This window comes from Trichinella spiralis, assembly GCF_000181795.1.
Source record: "Trichinella spiralis strain ISS 195 chromosome Unknown Scfld2, whole genome shotgun sequence".
NCBI lineage: Eukaryota > Metazoa > Nematoda > Enoplea > Trichinellida > Trichinellidae > Trichinella > Trichinella spiralis.
Genome location: NW_003526941.1, coordinates 8303727 through 8323056, shown reverse-complemented (window position 1 = coordinate 8323056; position 19330 = coordinate 8303727). Strand labels below are relative to the sequence as shown.

At 35.5% G+C, this 19330-nt stretch overlaps 3 protein-coding genes across 3 annotated transcripts; all 3 read right to left on the bottom strand.

Annotated features, from left to right (window-relative positions):
- Positions 1–462: 462 nt before the first annotated feature.
- Positions 463–5502, bottom strand: Tsp_06880 (solute carrier organic anion transporter family member 5A1). Its single transcript, XM_003380680.1, has 6 exons — positions 4953–5502; positions 1805–2887; positions 1279–1674; positions 1022–1217; positions 748–955; positions 463–675 (listed from the first exon to the last, which is right to left on the bottom strand). The coding sequence occupies exons 1-6, from the start codon at positions 5500–5502 to the stop codon at positions 463–465; spliced, it is 2646 nt and encodes an 881-aa protein (XP_003380728.1).
- A 14-nt stretch (positions 5503–5516) lies between these two features.
- Tsp_06879 (putative piwi domain protein) lies at positions 5517–16403 on the bottom strand. Its single transcript, XM_003380679.1, has 32 exons — positions 16348–16403; positions 15935–16118; positions 15664–15786; positions 15477–15610; positions 15214–15398; positions 14986–15145; positions 14831–14930; positions 14540–14776; positions 14343–14477; positions 13964–14265; positions 13765–13890; positions 13360–13464; positions 13014–13117; positions 12766–12924; positions 12557–12702; positions 12284–12481; positions 12100–12210; positions 11917–12013; positions 11472–11608; positions 11081–11251; positions 10811–10999; positions 10625–10741; positions 10454–10556; positions 10215–10387; positions 10033–10133; positions 9341–9491; positions 8421–9281; positions 6969–7074; positions 6717–6780; positions 5887–5932; positions 5686–5801; positions 5517–5541 (listed from the first exon to the last, which is right to left on the bottom strand). The coding sequence occupies exons 1-32, from the start codon at positions 16401–16403 to the stop codon at positions 5517–5519; spliced, it is 5022 nt and encodes a 1673-aa protein (XP_003380727.1).
- A 26-nt stretch (positions 16404–16429) lies between these two features.
- On the bottom strand, positions 16430–18970 carry Tsp_06878 (eukaryotic translation initiation factor 2C 4). The gene is given in 11 exon segments (XM_003380678.1): positions 16430–16435; positions 16486–16631; positions 16683–16819; positions 16887–17068; positions 17119–17239; positions 17372–17711; positions 17731–17797; positions 18136–18177; positions 18657–18669; positions 18799–18830; positions 18929–18970. 11 exon segments carry the CDS (start codon positions 18968–18970, stop codon positions 16430–16432), a joined length of 1128 nt encoding a protein of 375 aa, XP_003380726.1.
- Between the last annotated feature and the right edge of the window lie 360 nt (positions 18971–19330).

Here is a 19330-nt window from a genome sequence, read left to right as displayed (position 1 = left end):
CATACCCTTACAACTAACTATTGCATGTTTTTTTTAAATTTAGATTTTGCAATTATTATAATAATTTTTCAAAACAACAACAACAACAACAACAACAACAATACCTTGAGCATTAGGCAGAGGAAAGCAAATCGAAAACGAAACGTTTCAATGTCGTAGAAGAGACATGACGCCCCGGTGGTGCCACATGAGTCATCCATCAAACGACAGGCGGTGTCGATGATAGCTCCGTAAACAATTGGAGCCGGTAAATAACCTTCGACGAAACATTTTCAATCATAATATTTAAATGAATTTATTAACAACAAATAAATAAATAAATAAAACTCACTCAACAAGCGCAACATTACAACTTGCAATCCCAAAGCGAACGCTTTCTCCTCTTCAGAAACAGCTCTGCAAAAGAAGGTGAAATACGATGGTTGTAAAGCATTTTAATTTTCCACTATTCCAAGTATAGTACTACCTCAAAGTGATCATAACCAATGGCATTTGATTGTTAGCCGCCGTAAGGGTGACGATGAAAAGCAATACAAGAAATGGAACAAGCATGCGGCAATTCGACGGGCACAATCCATACCAAGCTTGTATGGAAGAAGCGACGGCGTTGCTAGTATTGTGAACGTTGACAGTGATATTCAAATTTGACAATATACACGAACAATTGCTATAAGTCTAAAAACAAACAAACAAACACAATGTATGAATCTTTTTTTGAATAAAGATAATAATGCAAAAAAAACTTACCCTGTAAAGACGATCAACTGTACCGACAATGCTCGGTCGTTTGCCTCCGGTTGTAATCGCCGATGCTTTACAACCAGCAAAGCAAGGTGACAAATACGTGATCCCGTCAATACCACAAATTGGCTGAATTCCTTGCAAAGAACAGCTGCAGTTCATGTTGCACTGATCCCAAGCGCTGATGAACATCCGGTCGTCAAATATAGCAGAACTGAAAAAGCATCAGTATGATTATTTCAATTTGCAGAATTTTTCTATCTTCAACTGCTACCACTACCTTGGATAAGTTTGACTAACACCAGCAATTTTGAAATTTTCACAGCCAATAAAAAACAACAAACTAAGCAGCAGAACCGCGGCAATGTTCACTAGCACGACGTAATTTGCAACATGACTCATAACCATTTTCAGCCGTTTCAGAACCCATCCACCAAACAGTGTACCAATGCAAGCTCCGGGTACAGCCACGCTACCTCAAAGTGGAACAGTTTTACTTAAAATGGGATGAAAAAACAAAACTGCGCTTCACTTTACCAGTGAACAAGCTGGCATCGGATTTGGAGACCAGAAACTGGGTTTCCAAAAATTTTGGCAAGAAAACCGTAAAACCGGACACAATTGCCAAATCCAAGCAAGCGTTGAACGACGTAACCATGTAGACTTTGTTGGTGATCAGACGAAAAATTGATACTGGAATCTTTCGGATGTCTTTGCCGTAATCCGAACGAGGACTGTTGTCTTGGTCGTCGGTCAAACGTCGAGGAAAGCAGAAAAACGGCAACGACGCCAACAAATAGAAAAAGCCACAAATGATAAAGCCGCCCCACCAAAGTCCTATCCAACCGATCGACTGGATCGTCAAATCGGGCGGCGCCGAATTCGGATTCACATATTCGGACAACAGCAACCCGCCGAGCAAAAATCCACAAACTGGACCAAATGCCAGCATGACATACATGAATGCTTTTGTATTAAAAAAAACAAAATAAAATAAATTAAAAGCCTACCGTATGAAAAGAGAAATATATACAAAATTTCAAAAATTAAATCATCAACTCACCCAAATAAATGGACGAACTTTCTTTGTCGACGTGATTGTCAATGTAGGTAGTGCCAAGTGTGAACAACGGTGAACCGCCCACGCCGAGCAGAATTTGGGCAAGCATCATGACCAGAATGTGATTGTTGGACGATTCGGTCTCTTGGGACAAACAAGTGGTGTTGTACAACGAAGAAGAACTCTGGTTGGACAATTGACAAAGTGGAGCCGAAGCGGATTGGTCGAGCAACGAGTGGTCCTTGCCGAGGTTGTTGGCAGCATTTGGCGACAGAAGCAGCAACGCTTCGATCGATTTGTTCTCCAAATACGAATAAGGCGTGGCGACGAAATGGGGCAACGAGAACAAAAACGAGCCCAACGACAGAACCAATCCGCCGAAACCGATCCAATATGGAACGTGACCATTGGAACCAAAGTAGCTGACAAATACCACCGACAAGAGACTTCCAATTTCGTACGAGCTGACAATCAAGCCGGACGTGGTGCTTGGAATTTGAAAACGCTTTTCAATGGTCGTAATCACGGACATTGTGTAGCCGGTCGACAGGGCGCCGTGAACGGTGATCAGAAAGCATATAAAGCCGACGAACGTTTTCACATTAGTCCAAGGAAACCGACGAACTTTCTTTCTCAAACTTTCCAAAGACCAATAAGCCGCCGACGTCGGCGACATGTTCAAATATTTTCTATAGTGTTGTTGTTGCTGCTGCGGTTCATCACAGAAGTGACGCTTGATCATGGTCGACTCGTGGTCGCAAGGCACTGCAGCAGAGGATGCGTGGTTTGTCGACTCCAAAGCCACGTCACCCCAGACTGTCGTATCGTCAGAGTTGAGCAACATCTGGCTGGCCGATTTGGCGTAATTTGGTAAAAATGACGAAGAAGCGTTCATCTTCGCCCTCAACGAACCCGTGAACGACGTGGTGCCGTGGTGGTGAATGGACGGCAGTATTCCGACCGCCACGCTCGGCTTGGCCGCAGTTTCGTCCTCGATCAAATGCAAAGTATCCTTGGTGGATGTCGACGCCGCCGGACCAAGAACCCCAACCGAACTGTTGTTGCTACGCTGCTTAGCGGAAGAAGCTGAAAATCCACCAGCGAATTCCATTCTCCAATTTAAGTAACCTTTTCACAACATGTCACCAAACAGCAGACGTTTTTTCAATTCTTGTCTTTTCAATCTGAATCAAGAAAAAAAACCACATGAATCAACAATCAGTATTCAAATTATGAAAAAGAAAAAACAATTTCGCACCAATGCACAACAACAGCGAACAATTTGTGCATTTCTCTGCATTATGAACAAAAAAAAGCTACAAACTATCTACATATATCTATATACTATACTAACTAAGCAAGAAATTACTAAAAGTAAATAAAAGCACAAAGCAGTAGACAAGTAGACGATTGTTGCTTGAAAGCAAAAAACAAAATACACAACAATTTCTCCATCTGCAAAATAAAACAACATATACATCGTTATACACCGGAAGGTTGGAAAATTAAAATAAACACCAACAACAACTGCTTAGTAACAAACTACATTAGTCAAACACACTGATCACAGTGTACAAACAAATAAAACACTCGCCCCCTCCTACCAACTAAGAAGGAAAATGTTTCGTAGATTAATCATCAAATAGATGGAGATGATGTGATAACTGATAAGCGCTAATAAAGCTGGCTAACCCAGATAAGATTTTGGCAACAGAAACAAAAACTTGGCAATGTTCACCTAGTTCGCCTCCGTATGCTTGTTCCCCTTCCCCACCTCCATCCCCCACACAGACACACCCTCTCTCGACTGAATGGATTGAAGCGAAAAAACAATGATATAAAAAAATCAGTTCACTGCACCTCGTCTGTGTTCCATGCCGCAGAAATAGTGAAATGGAATGAAATGAAGTGAAGTGAATTTACATATTTCACCAGAAAGGAACGAGGATAAAGGAGAAAAAATTGCCCAAAGAAATATGAACAGAACAAAAAACACCATACAAACAGCAAGCCGGTCAGGAAACCTATTTTTGTGAAATAAGATGACGAATCAGGCGGAAAATGTGCTGCTTCTGCTTCACGTTCACCACTTCTTCCCTGGTGAGAGAAAAAAAATTAGATCGGTCACAGTATGGAAAAGTATGACAACACAATGCACTGCTCTTTCCAAAAAGACGACATACACAATTCAGGAAGAACAAAAAAAAGACACTACATAAATTTCCATTTTTATAACAATTAAATGGCACTTGGTTTTTTTTTCTTGGAAATGAATATTAAACATGCGAGCATCTATTCATTCTGATTCGAGCATTACACATTTATGCATAAGTTATTTGACATTTTCATGCATTATTACCAACAATGTTCAATCATGTTCGGCAATGATAAAATTGACGACCGCTGATTGAATTTCTTCTTATCAGAAAGTGAAATTTGCATTTTTTTTTACAAAAGAAAAATACATTTCCATTTAACAAATGCAACATAAGAAATATCATTTCAGAATAAATAATAGAAAGAAAGAAAAGAAAAGAAATCTTTGCTGAGATAAAATAATTTCATAAAACAAGTTTTGCAATTTTAAAATGAAATCAATAAATTAAACAATTGAAGCTTAGCAAAAAGTCAGCACATATAAACTGCTGCCAATGAAACATTTTTCATAAAGATAAAATTTCAATTTTCTAAATTCTACAGCATTGTTGAAATAATAAAAACTGTGCCAAGAAAAGCAATTTCAATTAATAAATAAAGTCAATAATATTCAATGCTTCAATTGTGCAACAAGAACAAGAACAACAAACACATCGTGTGTCATTCATTCGTGGAATTTTTTGCACTGACAAATTCATTAAACTTTAAGCAAACAAATTCAGTGAATTACAACACTGCATTTGAAAATATGATCAAGCTGATCGAACTAAATAAACAGCACAAAAGATTGCCTCGTCGATATTAACTATATATATATATATTATTGTTCGCGATCAAAAGTCTGCCCTACCCTTTTGAAAAAAACTGAAAAAACACCAAAAAAAACAAAAACAAAACTTACATTTCCACCCAAGTGTGCAACAGTGACGACAAGTGGATTACAAAAACAACCTCAGGATATGGCCGTTTCAGAAGACAATGGCATCAAACAAACCGTCGACGAGCAACAGAATCAACGTGGAAACGAGCTCGGTTATGTAAATCAACTTCGAGCTGATCAAATACTGCCGTTCATCGTTGAACAGCGCTTCGACCTCTTGCAGGGATGTCAACTCAGAGCCACTTTTCTGCTCTACCCAGCGATGCATGCGCTGGTCACTTCCGTTGCCTTCGAACACGTTAATAACAAGCGCGTACTGGCTGACCAAATGCGAAGGATGCGCATAGACGGCAACGTACAACGGTCTTGACGTTTGTTCCGGAACTCGGACCAAATCTACTCCGCAGGTGACCGACTGGAACTCGTTTTCGCCGATTTTAAACGAAGGTTCCGAAGTTACAGTAGAAACGTACAAATCTGCGTCACCAGAAAATGATTTCAACAATATTCCGACCGCTCCCGTTTTGGTTAATTTAAAATAGGCAGATTTGCCGGCTTGCAGTTCTCCAGAAAACACTTGTTGCACAACTTGAGACGATGATTCACCAATCACACGAAAGTGTTGATAGCACAATATTACAATGACAACAAACACAAAATCCATATACACATCATTCTTCACTTAACTTTATTACTCTGAAACCTTGAAAATATTTTTTACTATAAAAAAATTTTATGTTATGAAAAAATGTTAAATATACTACTAAAAAATAGGCGAATACTTTTACACTTGTCCGTATTAAACACTTCAAATGTTAACCGTAGTGGAAAAAACCAACTAAAAAACGCAACTGTATAACAATGTTCCTGCAAATCATTTACAGTAAATTGACAAACAGTACCGACAGAGATTGAGAGAGGAGAAATATGCACTGCACGAACAACTGCTGCAGACATTAGTGACTAAATATTACAATGAGGTAGTAAAACTCAACTTCTTATTTAAATTCAACATTCATACATGATAAAATCAAGAACGTTTAAATACGTAAAAATTTAACGGCATCACGCGCGTGCTGAATGTTGTCTCCAAGCTAAATCGAAAGTGAAATAAATCTATTTCATACTACAACGTTCACAAACAACATTCATTACCATTCTGCGAAATGCAAAATAAAAAAAAGTAAAACTAACGAATCATAAATCAAACATTTTTCCTTCCTCATAACATTTGCTCAGTGAATAAATTTCAACTTATCCTTATTCTATTGGTGTGTAAAAGAACCAACAGTTTGACGAAAATCAGTGCAATATTTAAACATCAACTTGCTGCAATAAAATTAATTACTTAAACACTTAAATTTAAACAACATAATTAGAAAGATTTAAACGTCGAGAAAACATTGACACTGGAAAATTGAAATGAGATGAAATATTAAAATTATTATTAAAAATTCTTCATATAATAATACTACCTGTTTGATGTCACAGTTCATGTATAACTGATACTTCATTCTACACAAACAAATTCCATGAGACATCGCATTAAAGTGATTAATAAAATAATACATTAGAACTTGCTCATTCTAAGTATCTGACTTTGTTCAAACATCGTAAAAAGTCATTGTGAAGTAAAATATAAACCACTGAATAATTAATGAATACCTTCAGCTTTCAACATCAACTTATTATAACAGGAATTTCTACAATTAGCGACAAACTGGAAAACTTTGCATTAAATTAAAGAAGAAAAATTAAATCTTTATCAGTTGGTTTCCAAAAATGGAAATTCAATTGTTACCACCGTCTTCCTTTATCGATTAAATTAAACTAGATAAATGATGAGTAATATGACTTGTTAAGAAAAAACAAGAAAACTTATAACATGATGAAACAAATGAAGGAGCATCATCACTAGAATACAAAACAATCAACGATCTTACTGTATGAAGTATGTTAAGATAAATGATGGGTTTTTTAATTAAACGTCTTCAGTTGAAGTAAAAAAAATGGAAGAAAATTTTCGTTGCACCCATAGGAAAAACGATTAACGAAAGAAAAGCCAACTGACAAATAAAATGGTTGATCCACGTTGAAGAAAAAGAAAGGTCAGCATTTGAGCAAATTTACCTTTCCATAAAGACGCTTGGATGGGTCGCAAAACGGAAGTGCGGGCTTTTCTCTGGGCAAACAGGTTCAAATCGTCCGTGCAAAATGAGCCAAAGGAATTCACTTCCTTGAAAAAAGGAACAACGTCTTATAGTATTTCAGATAAACAGTCTCATAGATATAGTAGGCGACTGCTCGAAAACCGGTCAAACATCTTCGACTCGACTAACTACTACTTATTCATCATGAATTTAAACATTTCATTACAAGTGAACATGGAAAAGTTAATATTCAAAAATGAAAACTCATCAAGCGGAAATCTGCATCACAAACCCAACAACAAGCAGTTATCTATCTTGTTCTACCGGATAATGTTTACATCACGCACTGCTTACTAGTGAAAATGTACAAAATTGTTCTGAAGAACTTACAATTTAATATTAAGAATAGAATTACAATTGTTGTAAAATATGCTTGGGTTCACTTTCGAATAAAAAAATTCAAACAATAAACATGCATCAGTAAAATGAGCAGACCGCTTTAACGGTTGTCAAAGATAAAGCAATTTGGAAAAATAACATACTGTAAAAAATGAGCACGATGTTCAGAGCTATTTCCTGAAACAAAAGAACTGTAAATTGCTCAAAAGCCTGGTTTAATTTGCCAAATGATTCGTGTGCACTTGAAAAATATTTTTCACAAAAAATAATAAAATAAATTTTTTTCTTCCTTCACTACACTAATACAGTATCTCGTAAAATTAATACTTGCTTATTCTAAACAGTTAACAGTAAAGTAGCCTATTTTTTTTAAATGATCAAAGTAATATATGTTGAAGTTTTTTTTCAGTACTGATGATAAAAATTTCAAAGCTTCAATTATTATTTAATATTGTAGAAAAAGTGAATTAATAAAATTAAAAACTACACGATCACATTGTAAATCTTACAGTACTCTTAATTTGGCAAAACTTTATGTAATTTGTATTTCATTATTGTAAATAAAAAGGTGAAACGTTTGAAAAGAAAGAGCATGCATACCGAGTAGAAAGTAAACCGTTGCGGAACAGTTGTCACTTGAGAAAGTGGTATCACATTTATTGGTAAAAGTGAAAATTATATATACTTCTAGCTGCCGGTCAGATGTGTAAAATCTAGAATTAATCAAAATTTGTGCAACTGTCATTCATCGATAAATAAAAGTATGTTCGAATTCGTTGCACCTCTAGCAACTGAAACACAAACAAACACTGATCATTTGTATAAAATAAATTTGAAATAATTTATTATACATATAATTGATAAAGCAAAAAAAATCGAGTTTAAATGAGCGTTATTCGAATGCAATTGAAATCAAGAATAGGTGATTAATTTTTGAGAAATAGGAAAAAAAAGTAGTTATCACTAATAGTTATATTGTTATAAAAGTGAACAAGTGAGTAAGAAGTTTTTTGCAAAAAGCGTCAGTTCAAACAGCCGGATCATTCTCCTCTTCACCCGGAAGCATATTGTGATCCGGAGCCATGATTGTTTCTTCGTGAAATTGTCCGGTCGGTTCCCAGTCGAGCGCTTGCTCGAGGTTGTAGGAATGACGACGAAACGTGGTCATAATCAACTGATAGATATAACCATAATTGGGACAATCGTAATACTGCAACGTGACCAAATATTCCATGATGGAGATGAACTCTCGTGGCAGACCTCGCAAAGCTTCGGTTGGATTTTGGACAAATTCCATTTTTTTCTCCATAAAAGCCTGCTTCTTCTCAGCAAAACTGGCATTGCGTTTGATCTGGACGTTCTGCCAGGGCACGGTACCGGTCAAAAGTTCAATTATTGTAAAATACCACGACCAGAGATCATCTCGACGAGATTGTTCCTGACCGCTAAGCGACATGGGGCTCGCGTACCACAATGTGCCACGGAAACCGCACTCGGACCGGGGTCGTTTGTGTGAGCCATCGTCGCGCATATATTTCCGGCACATGCCGAAATCCAAGATGAAGACTCGTCTGTATTCGGGCTCACGACCGATGGCATAATTCATCGGCTTGACGTCCCGGTGAACGTAGCCGCAAAAATGCAAATCTTCCAACGCACGAAGGCACCTGATGCCCAAGTGGACGGCACTTCTCAGTGACAGTCGCTTCGATCCAATCGACTGAGCCAAAGAATGCAAACTGGGACCAACCAACGTCATCACAATGTAAGAATAGTTTGGCTTGTTGCCAACCGAGAAGAGATCACAACAATTTCTCGACTCGTTGGCAACCAATTCTTTCAAAACCGACACTTCCATTTTCAACGATCTGAAATCTTGAGAAGAAACTTCGATCTGAAACAAAAAATAAGAAAATTTATATATAAGAAATACATATACGTATTGCTTCATACTTTCATTGCACCCATTTTGTTGGTGTTTTGGTCCAGCACTTGGTACACTGCTCCAAAGCCACCTTTGCCCAAAAGTTTCTTCACTTTGTATCGCTCATCGATAACTTCATTCACATGCACCAACGAAGGGTCTTTACCATGTTTCGACATGCTTCAAACTACTAATGCGTCAACTAACAAACATTCAATGAGTCCAATACTCAACACAACTGAAATATTTTAAAGCGATTGTTTTAAAGTTTAAACTATACAGTGAAAGAAGCACTTTAAACCTACCATCGTAATAAGCATGCAATGTGAATTTCGATTTTCATTTTCGAACACAATATATTCAATTGATTGTTCGTCGTATTAAATGGACACATAATGAATGGCAAAGAGATGTTTACTGAACAAATTTAAATAATAAATGTGAACATTAAAAATGACAGAATTGAATTTAAATTAAAAAAAAACCTGAAGACTGTGGAATAACAAAAATTATGGAATCATCAGAGTAAATTATTATATTATGCAAGATATATGTGCATCACAGGAACAAGTAAAAAAACAAACTATTACGAATTGTTCAACTCGTACTTAAAAATAACAACTACAGAATAACAGAATTTGAAAAAGACATTTTAAAAAGTACTTGATGATCATGTTAAAATGCCACGATTGTTTGGCGCTTTGACGCGATAAATTCTTACAAGCCAATGTTCCGTTGTGAACGCTTCTTCGAAATGTTGGAATTGGATTTTCTTGTTTCCAATTTCACTTCCTCGAACGCGATCGTAACCAGACGGTTTGTCTAAAAGTAAAATTTTAATATTCTAATTCAAAATACACATAACAATAGGAAATTCTTTTCCCTACCCATCTCTGTATAAACCTCTCCAAATCTGTAGTAGGAAAACTTGTACATCATGGAATTCAACATCGTCTTCGATCCTTCCTTATCCACTCGATATTCGCCAGTAGCCGAATAATAATCTTCCTCTTTTATGTGTTTACCTTTTTCCGTGGAACCGCCAATTCTTATCATCCACAAAAATTTATTGATATCTGAATAGAATCAAAAAGCAAAATACTACATCAGATCAAAAAGAAAAAGAAAAATGTAAAAATTACCATCTGACGCGTAGCCTATCAAACCACCAAATATTACCAATACATAATCAACGTCCAATTCTTGCATAATTTCGTAAGCTTTATCTTCAGGTGAAGACATAGCCTACAAGTAAAATTTCAAACATCAACAACAACAACAACAACAAAATATCAATAATAATTAATTATTACCTGTCCAACCCTTGAAATATGAGTATTGTTCCAGGTGTTATTGTCCACTAAGACGGTCCTATTAGCCATAGCCGTAATTTGATAGCCATAATCCCACCAAGACATGATTTTTGAATCCTGAAAAGAATTTCAATAAATAAAATTTTTATAAATCAAACAGTAATGAGAAAAAATAAATAAACTTACCGGCGGTGTGTTCATGCGAAGCCAATAGTAAGCTTCTCTAAAATCGTCAAAAATGATCGTATTACCACGACCACTGCGTGCGGACAAAACAATACTAGGCGAACTGTAAGCAGTTTCCGTTATTGTGGTGCAATGAAACGTATAATTGATGAAAAATAGTGTCAAAATGAATACTACAGTACCAGCCACCTGAAATGGTCAACAGTTGCATCAGTTGGAAGAATCGAATACAAGGCACTGCACATAAGCCAACAAAAATTACAACATTACTTCATTTTTCCATGCATAATCATTTTCGTGTTTTTTCGATTTTTTCTCCAAACCGGTGGATGCAGAATGACTGAAGTTTCTCAAAAAAGATTCAAAAATCGACGACGCAGCAATTCCGGATATCACGCACATAACCGGCGCTAATACAAGCATCAAACGAACCATCACACCCTGAAAATCAAAATTGTCAAATTAATTTCAAAAAAGAAAATGAAAATATTACCGAAAAGTAGATGCTCGTAACTGCATACAGTATTATAAATATGTTGGCGTCGTTTAAATTTTTGAAACAAAAATACAAGCCAGCTGAAATGAATAATAGTTGATCAATCCATCAATCAGCAAGTGATCAGTTGATTTCAATGTTAATCAAACCTGGAAATAAAAATACAGAAATATGAGTGTCCAAATAGAATGAACTCCAAGTAGTCGGCTGATGTTCGGATACACTGGCAATAATTGGGATGTGATTTTTTGCATAAGACGGATCCAACAAGCTGTAAAATCGTCCAGTCCACGGAGCAATTTCTACAAATATGAAAACAAAACTGAGCTGCTTTAACATTTCAAGTGAAAAGTAAGTAGTCGTTTAGCATGTAAATTATTTTGAAATAAATAAAACACGATGCATACTTCCAAAAAATTCAGCGAGAAGAATTACAGAAATGCCTGCTATTGCAACGAACGTTATAATTGTTCGGAAAAGATAATTGAACTGCGTATCGGCGCATTTCGAACGTAAATAAGCGAAAAATGCGTAAATTTGTACAATTCCAAACACACCTAATGCCTGGAAAAATTCATCAATCAATCTCACATCAATATATTAATCAAACCAAAGGCAACACCCACAGCCATATGTTCACTTGTCGAAACGGGTTGAAATCCCACAAACGGGATTTGCATAGATAAAATTGTACCCAAAGTATATACCTGAAATGAAAATAAATTTAAAAAATGTTAACTTAAGAGAGGGAAGTGGGGGGGGGGGGGGGAAAGAAAGAATAAACTTATCTCACCACTGAATAGGCGATGTAAATTCGATGCGAAAATCTTGAACAGCACAACAGTGTCAACACATGCAACGGTATAAGGTTGATCAGAAACACATAACCACCCCAAGATGAAACCTGTGAACAAAAAGCAAAGCAGAAAATGTCTTCTCAAGAAAACAACACACCACCATCATCGTATAAAACGTACCATGTAAAAATAAGCAAGTGCACAGAGTGTCGACCAAAAGATGCTTCCAGTTTTGACCGCTTTGATCCAAAAATAATACGTCAACAGCATGCAAAATATGGCAATACCTTCGTTGTCATAAGAGCCAGCTACAGATCTGGAAATGTATCCCGGAATAATGGCAATCATGCCAGCAGCGATCAAACCCGCACCGTCGCCCTGTGAAAAGAAAAACAGAAGAAAATGACCAATATTAATTAATTAATTGAAAATGCTTTTGCCGCTTTGTCGAACTTTGAATTCTGACGTCAACAGGTAAGTGATCAATGTTGTAAAACTGCTGAACAGTGGAGCGAGGAAAACGCAAATTTCACGAATGTGCAGTGTGATGTTGAAAAAGTGCAAAATTCGATAAATAAACGTCGACGTAACCATCAAACCTGAAGCATGGGCAAAAAATATACGAACAAATAAAGCAGGAAAATTGAAGAAAAAATTCAAACCAGGATAAATTGTTCCACCGATGATTCTGCCAAGCGGATACCAAGCCTGATCGTCGAACCAATTGTGAAATTTGTAAAAACCTTCCTCGGTCAAATATTTGGTCGTTCGATAGTTGAAATATGGATCAAATTCGTGTATAACACTTTCGAAACGTAGAACTGAAAACAGTCTCGTGGAAAAAGCTGAAAACAACAACCACAACAATAGCAATTTGCATTTTTATCAGTCGGATTTATTTACATAATACGGCTGCCAAAACCAAAACCGTCATCTTCAGCAACGTCTCCTGACGCTGCAATGCAAGCCTTGAAAACACCTTCAGCATGGTTGAACAGAAATGCAAATTTACAACTACAATATACTGCTTAACATTAAAACACACATTTTTTTAATTAATAAAATAAATTATTATACTAATGCCAATTAATATATTTCAACTGTGTCACAAAAAATATTCAATTCACGACGTGAATTACACGTCTAAATATTATAACAAACGGTATATATTTTGTTAAATTTTACTGAAAAAGTATGCATTATAAATCATAATATATAAATAATATATAAATATGATTTCCATACTTTTTGATTACTGACGAAAGCGAAGACAGCAAGCTTGTTCTTCACAAGAACCCGCTTTCATTGAGGTATGGCAAAAGTAAAGCAATTCCAATAGTAATGAAAAGGAATGCAAAAAGCTAAATACATATTAACCAAAACTAATACAATACTAATAACTATAAGCTATGATTAATTCTAAAACAGGTAAAACATCATCCCCAAAAAATGAAAAATTCTATTCGAAGCTTAATCAGAAAATCGCAGGTGATGATGCTTTGAATTACAAAAGAACAGTTAATGACATATAAATACATATATATACATATACATATATATATATGTGTGTATAAATAAACGCTAATGCTAATCACTATAAAATGTAAGTAAATAAATAAATAAATAAATAAATGAGTAGTAAATATATTCAAGCGAAATACATGACTCGAGTAGTGTTCGGATGAATAATCACTGCACGAGAGAGACTGCTCGATGATGAGGATGGTGTTCCTTCTTCAGCATTCTCACCATTTTCAGTAGCAGCAGAATTCACACTTCCTTCGGCACTATAAAATTCAAATTAAATAAAATTATACATCTTTAAAATTTCACTGAAAATTTATTTTCACAGTCACAAACCTGTCGCGATCACTATCTACCAAGTGATATCGTGCTCGAAATGCTACAAGATGCGCATAGTAAGCCGGAGCTGGAATGGAAACGGAACGCGTGCATCGAACATAAGTATGACAAAGCTGGTATGTGAGCTGTTGCATTTCATCAGCAGTAAAGTTATTATCATCCCATAATACATGATAGTAACTTGGACGACTTGTTCCTTGAATACCAGCATGACTGCACAGATAAAAATCGAACTCTTGAGGATGTGTAATTCCCGAATCTACTGCAGTACCAGCGGGAATATTTCCACTTTTTCCTTGCTAAATTACACAGACACACACACACATATATATATGATTTATACCAATATTTTCAAAGTATTCAATTTAGTCCATACCATATCTCTTCTTTCAGCACAAAACAGTCTCGTGTGATGGCGTTTCTGCACTGCAACATATGTAATTCCAGGCTGATAGCCACGTTCTAGCATTATACATGCTTCACGCATCGCGCCCAATTCGTGTTGAAGAACCTGAAAATCCAACAATTATTATCAATAAGGTATGAGAAACTAAATTCTTCTTTTTTACTCACCTGATAAAACTGGCCTTCAGAAATGCCGTCGCGATAAAGAATGATTCGAGTGGGTTTAAATCTTGTTGACTGATAAAACTGAATCAGTAGCTCTTTAACCATTAAAGCAAGATCTTCAATTCTTTCCAGTCTCTCATCTTTCATCCGCCCAGTTCGCTCGTCAGGAACCCGTCTTGGATACTGCATACGTACTGAGGCACTATATCGACTAGGATGTGCATCCATACTGCCAACCACCTGAATAAAACAACAAAAAATCAATGAATCAATCAATTATAGGAAAGAAAAAACATCATCTACCGCTGCAATAGAAGGTTTGCTTCCATCACCAGCAGGTGGGTGGGTTATATCTGCACCCATAAAGATGACAGGCTCATTAAAAACTTTTGGTCTAAATAATAAATAAATATTAAATGAATAATAATTCCTTTCTCTTTAAATTTTACCTTATACTGGGCAAGAGAATATTGTTAATGCCGCCTAATTTCACGTTTATCTTCAAACACAAATTAGACAATGTTTGTGTTGACGTTTTATTTACATTCTTCGCTTGAACACACTGAGATGCAACACCCACAAGAGTGTCGCCAACACGCTTCACTTCAGCTATAATAATAATAATAATATTATTATTATTATTAATAGAGATAAAAAAAAGCACAACTTCAGCTCACCGTATACAGGAGTTTTGCCAGGTAAAACAACAATTACCAACTGCAGTTGCGGATACTGAGATTTCAAATAGCGGAACATCGGTTCCACTTGATCCGCTCCGGTTGCATATTTGCAAAAACATGGTTGACCAACAATCGACATACCAGCATCGTGAGAAATTTTCTGCAGTTGTTGAATAAATGTCCTATTAAAAAAAAACAAACACAAAATGTATTCTATTGAAAAAGAAGAAGAAGATACTGCATCACAGGATTTCACCAACCTTAAATTGTCTTCCCTACACATATGAGGTGGTGTGAAGCAAGCAATTGCCCAATTGCGTATATCAACGGCAGTGTGAAACTGCTTCCCACGCATGTCCCACACACCTTTCTCTGGCAATGCAGTTGCTCTAGTCTAAAGAAGAATTGTTAAAAATTTCTGCAGAAAAAAAACTCATTACTACTTACTCGCCCTCCGTAAAGCAATTTTGGAGGTACCAACACTCTACCGTACACTTCTGCCATAAATGGACTAATAGAAATACCGAATTCGCGTGCAAACGGATCGTTGTTAAAATCCGCACGTTTGACCTGTACAATTAATTACACATCAGCGTCATTCAAACCCGCATAATAAATCATATGACAAACAATAGATTAATAAATGCATAAATTAACCTTTATCATCTCAAATAATACGTTTTTTCTAGCTAAAATACAATAAAAATAATATACATACTAATTCATTTATTTCTTGCTCTCGATCAGGAGCACTACGAGCAGTCGCTTTGATCATTGACGATGTTTGTGTATCGGTCAATTTTTTTATACAACGCTGACCAGGAACAAGGTTACAAACTTCCAGTGGTAAATAAGTGTGTTTTTGCTCCAGTCCAACTTGAAGACAAGGCAATTGGGGATACCTGCAAATGTCCATTCCAATTGTTTGTCAATCGATTTCATAGACAAAAAAAATCATCATTTTCATACTTCAATCTTATGCAGTATCTGTCATAAAAATATTTCGCAACTGTGCATTCAACAGTCTGACCATTTTCTATTTGCAAAGGAAACCTAAATTAGAAACAATACAGTTTTTCGCTTATGATGTATGAAATACAAATAATATTAATCAAAAAAGCAGCAACATACGTCTGAGTTTGAGCAGGTCGTCGAGTGACATTACATACTCTGTACCTGCGTCTCATTTGTCCACAATGAGTGATTTCAACTTTCAATCCTAAAAATAAATTGGAATTATTATTAAAAAAACTTTCAGTAACAAAATACGCTTTCCATGCCTTTGACTTCTTTGGTAAATTTGATGCGCTGTGCATCACTCAAAGGTCTTCTGTTTTCAGGAATATGAGGTGCATCGAGTATCTCAGAAAGAAAGTCGACTACAGGCATAGATTTATAAAACGCAGTTGCGGATACTAGAAATAATTTGATAACAAACAACAGACCGAAAAACATACAAATGTTACCATCAATGTTTAACATCATTTTCCACTGCGATGGGCGAATGCTTTGATGGAAGCCGAACCACACTTCACGACCACCTCCAAGAGGATGAAAAAATCTTTCAGGAGGAGAAAAAAACGAACGACCTACTGGCGTGTACCTTAAAACAAAATTAAACTCAAAATCTTATAACAACAACTTAATGCAAAAGTAAAAAATCTTTGTACTTCAAGCTTGGCAGATGACGTAAAATTACATCCAAAGCAGCGACAGTATCTTGTGGAAGAAAACGAATTCGGCCGTCTAATGCTTCTTGCAAACGGCTCAAAGAAACCTGAGAACTCAACTTAATACCAACTTGATATCTCCGATCTTCTCTTTCCGTTGGCATTGTTACATCCAGTTGAACCTGGAATTAAATTGTCAGTAAAGAATTTTTAATGTTTCAAAAAATAAAACCACCCAATCTCTGCCAATTGGAAGCATTTCTTTGCAAAAGAGACTCCTCTTTCCATCATAAACTGGTCTGCCATTGCTGAAAACCTTCTGATATGCTTGAATCATCGTTTCGATTATATCTCTGAAACTAAAATCACAACTTCTCAGTTGTCTATTATGTAGAACAACTTATCAAACATTAAAAATGATATCAGAATAACGTCAAAAAAAACTTCTAATTAAATTTTAAGCTATTCAATTAATAAATCATAACCTGTGGTATCTCTCTGGCTCAATAACCAATTCATAATGATACAAAGAGCCAGTAGGAATGCGCACTTGGAAGTGGTTCGCTCTCAGACAAATTTGATCTCCCAATTTCCCAAAACTTGGGCGACGAGGAGCTACAAAAGTAAACTCTCCCTGTTCATCTCCGTTGTCATTTTGATCATTCGCATTCGCAGATGAAGTACTAGGTTCTTCACATTGTTGCTGTGACTGTAGATTCTGCATGCCATTGATGTTGCTATTTACATGCTCTCTGCTAGTTGATGGTCTTGTTGAACTCTTGGAAGGGCCAGGTTTTGCTGAACTCTTTGAAGGGCCAGGTTTCACTAAATGCAAAAAAATTACTTAAAAGTTCAAATTCAAAATTCAAAATAACGCCAAATTCATCATATGGTGAAATGTCGAAGCTACACTGAAGAAGTCTGCGTGAAGATCATATCAGATCAACAATGTAATCACCGTACGCCAAGCGCAGCAGATCAAATAATAGAAATGCAAAATGCAAAACAAATAGTGAATCACGATCAATTAAGAATTTAAATTAAAAATTACATGCAAACAAAATAATATTTGATTTGAAATCTGCATTGACAAGCGGCTCAATTAGAGAAAAGAAACAGCAACTTTAGCAATAAACGTGTCTGATAAGATGCAATTGAACCAAATGCAGTAAATGAGCACAGTTTCATTCAGCGCTTACCTTGCCTTGTATGATGGTACATGACTACTTGTTCATGAAAGCTCTTTTACCCGTACAGCAGCAACAAGATCAGCGTATCGCGCAAGACTAACCTGAAGAAATGACTAACGTTCACTTTCTGTACAAAGACAAAGACACAAAATTAAGACGTTCAAGTTCATGATGCCATTGTGAGTACGGTGCAATAAATGTAGGTCAATCGGTCATTTGCTAAAACGACTTGAAATCATTATATTGAAAAAAAACATAATGAATAAAATTTCACATCTTTAAACAAAATTGTGGTCTGAATATAACTAAATAATAAAATAATATTAAATAAAAGTAAAAAACTGACATGACAAAAATAACAAATCTAAGAAATAATATAATATAGTATCATAATATAATATAATATAATATAATATAATATAATATGATTTAATTTAACTTAATTTCATATCCTGAGTAAAATATGCAAATCAATAACATATTTTATATCTATATTTGATTATGTATAGTATCGGTTAATTCATACTGTAGGATAGATAATGCTTGTTGAGAAAAAACAAATCAAATTTAGCACTCAAACATGTCCATTTATGCTGAAATCATTTTTAATATATATTTTAATAGTTTTTTTAATAAAAAAGACATCCATTAATAAATTGCTTATCAAATCTGTGTACAAAACGTTTCATATTCGTATATAATCGAACTTGATTTTCTTTTACTTTTCATCCATCATGCAAAATTTTGGTTTTATCTTTATAAAATTAAAATTGTATAGTTAATCAGCAACTAAAATATGTCTATCAATTCACTGCTCATTGAAAAAAAGTGTGTACAACGTTGTTTGTAAACTGCTTTCTTTTGACCACGAAGCACTTGTCCAGGACTATCCATGCAAATAAATAAATTTATTTGAGAAACATTTTTTTAAATAAGCGTTCAAAAAAGCTATACATGAAAATCAGCTTCCGCTTAACTAAAAACAAAATAAAAACGGCTGCAACATCATTACACGTATACTGTCGAGCTTGTTCGTCCCAGGTAAAAAAAATAAAATAAACGACAAACAAAATTTCAGTCAGTCATGAGCTTTCAGAAATTGTTTCATCGAAACTAAGCCCAATCTGAATAAATAAATAGATAACATTTTAATTCGGTAAAGATAAAATCCAAAACCTTGTTTGTTTCACTCAACGTATCGTGAGAGAGCGTTATGGCCTTAGGATGAATCGCCGATTCAAATGATGATTCATT

What these genes read in the sequence shown, in the direction of transcription:
- Tsp_06879 (XM_003380679.1), bottom strand. Translation starts at nt 16,403, where the DNA reads ATGAGACGCAGGTACAGAGTATGTAATGTCACTCGACGACCTGCTCAA. An exon ending in ATTCTCTTGCCCAGTATAAG is followed by an intron (nt 14,931 to 14,985) that starts GTAAAATTTAAA and finishes TTTATTATTTAG; the next exon opens with ACCAAAAGTTTTTAATGAGC. An exon ending in TGTTGACGTCAGAATTCAAA is followed by an intron (nt 12,482 to 12,556) that starts GTTCGACAAAGC and finishes TTCTTTTCACAG; the next exon opens with GGCGACGGTGCGGGTTTGAT.
- Tsp_06878 (XM_003380678.1), bottom strand. Translation starts at nt 18,970, where the DNA reads ATGGATAGTCCTGGACAAGTGCTTCGTGGTCAAAAGAAAGCA. An exon ending in TTCGTGGTCAAAAGAAAGCA is followed by an intron (nt 18,831 to 18,928) that starts GTTTACAAACAA and finishes AATTTTATAAAG; the next exon opens with ATAAAACCAAAATTTTGCAT. An exon ending in GAGCCAGAGAGATACCACAG is followed by an intron (nt 17,240 to 17,371) that starts GTTATGATTTAT and finishes TTTTAGTTTCAG; the next exon opens with AGATATAATCGAAACGATGA.
- Tsp_06880 (XM_003380680.1), bottom strand. Translation starts at nt 5,502, where the DNA reads ATGGATTTTGTGTTTGTTGTCATTGTAATATTGTGCTATCAACACTTT. An exon ending in GATTCTGTTGCTCGTCGACG is followed by an intron (nt 2,888 to 4,952) that starts GTTTGTTTGATG and finishes GTGGATTTTCAG; the next exon opens with CTTCTTCCGCTAAGCAGCGT. An exon ending in CGATGCCAGCTTGTTCACTG is followed by an intron (nt 1,218 to 1,278) that starts GTAAAGTGAAGC and finishes TTCCACTTTGAG; the next exon opens with GTAGCGTGGCTGTACCCGGA.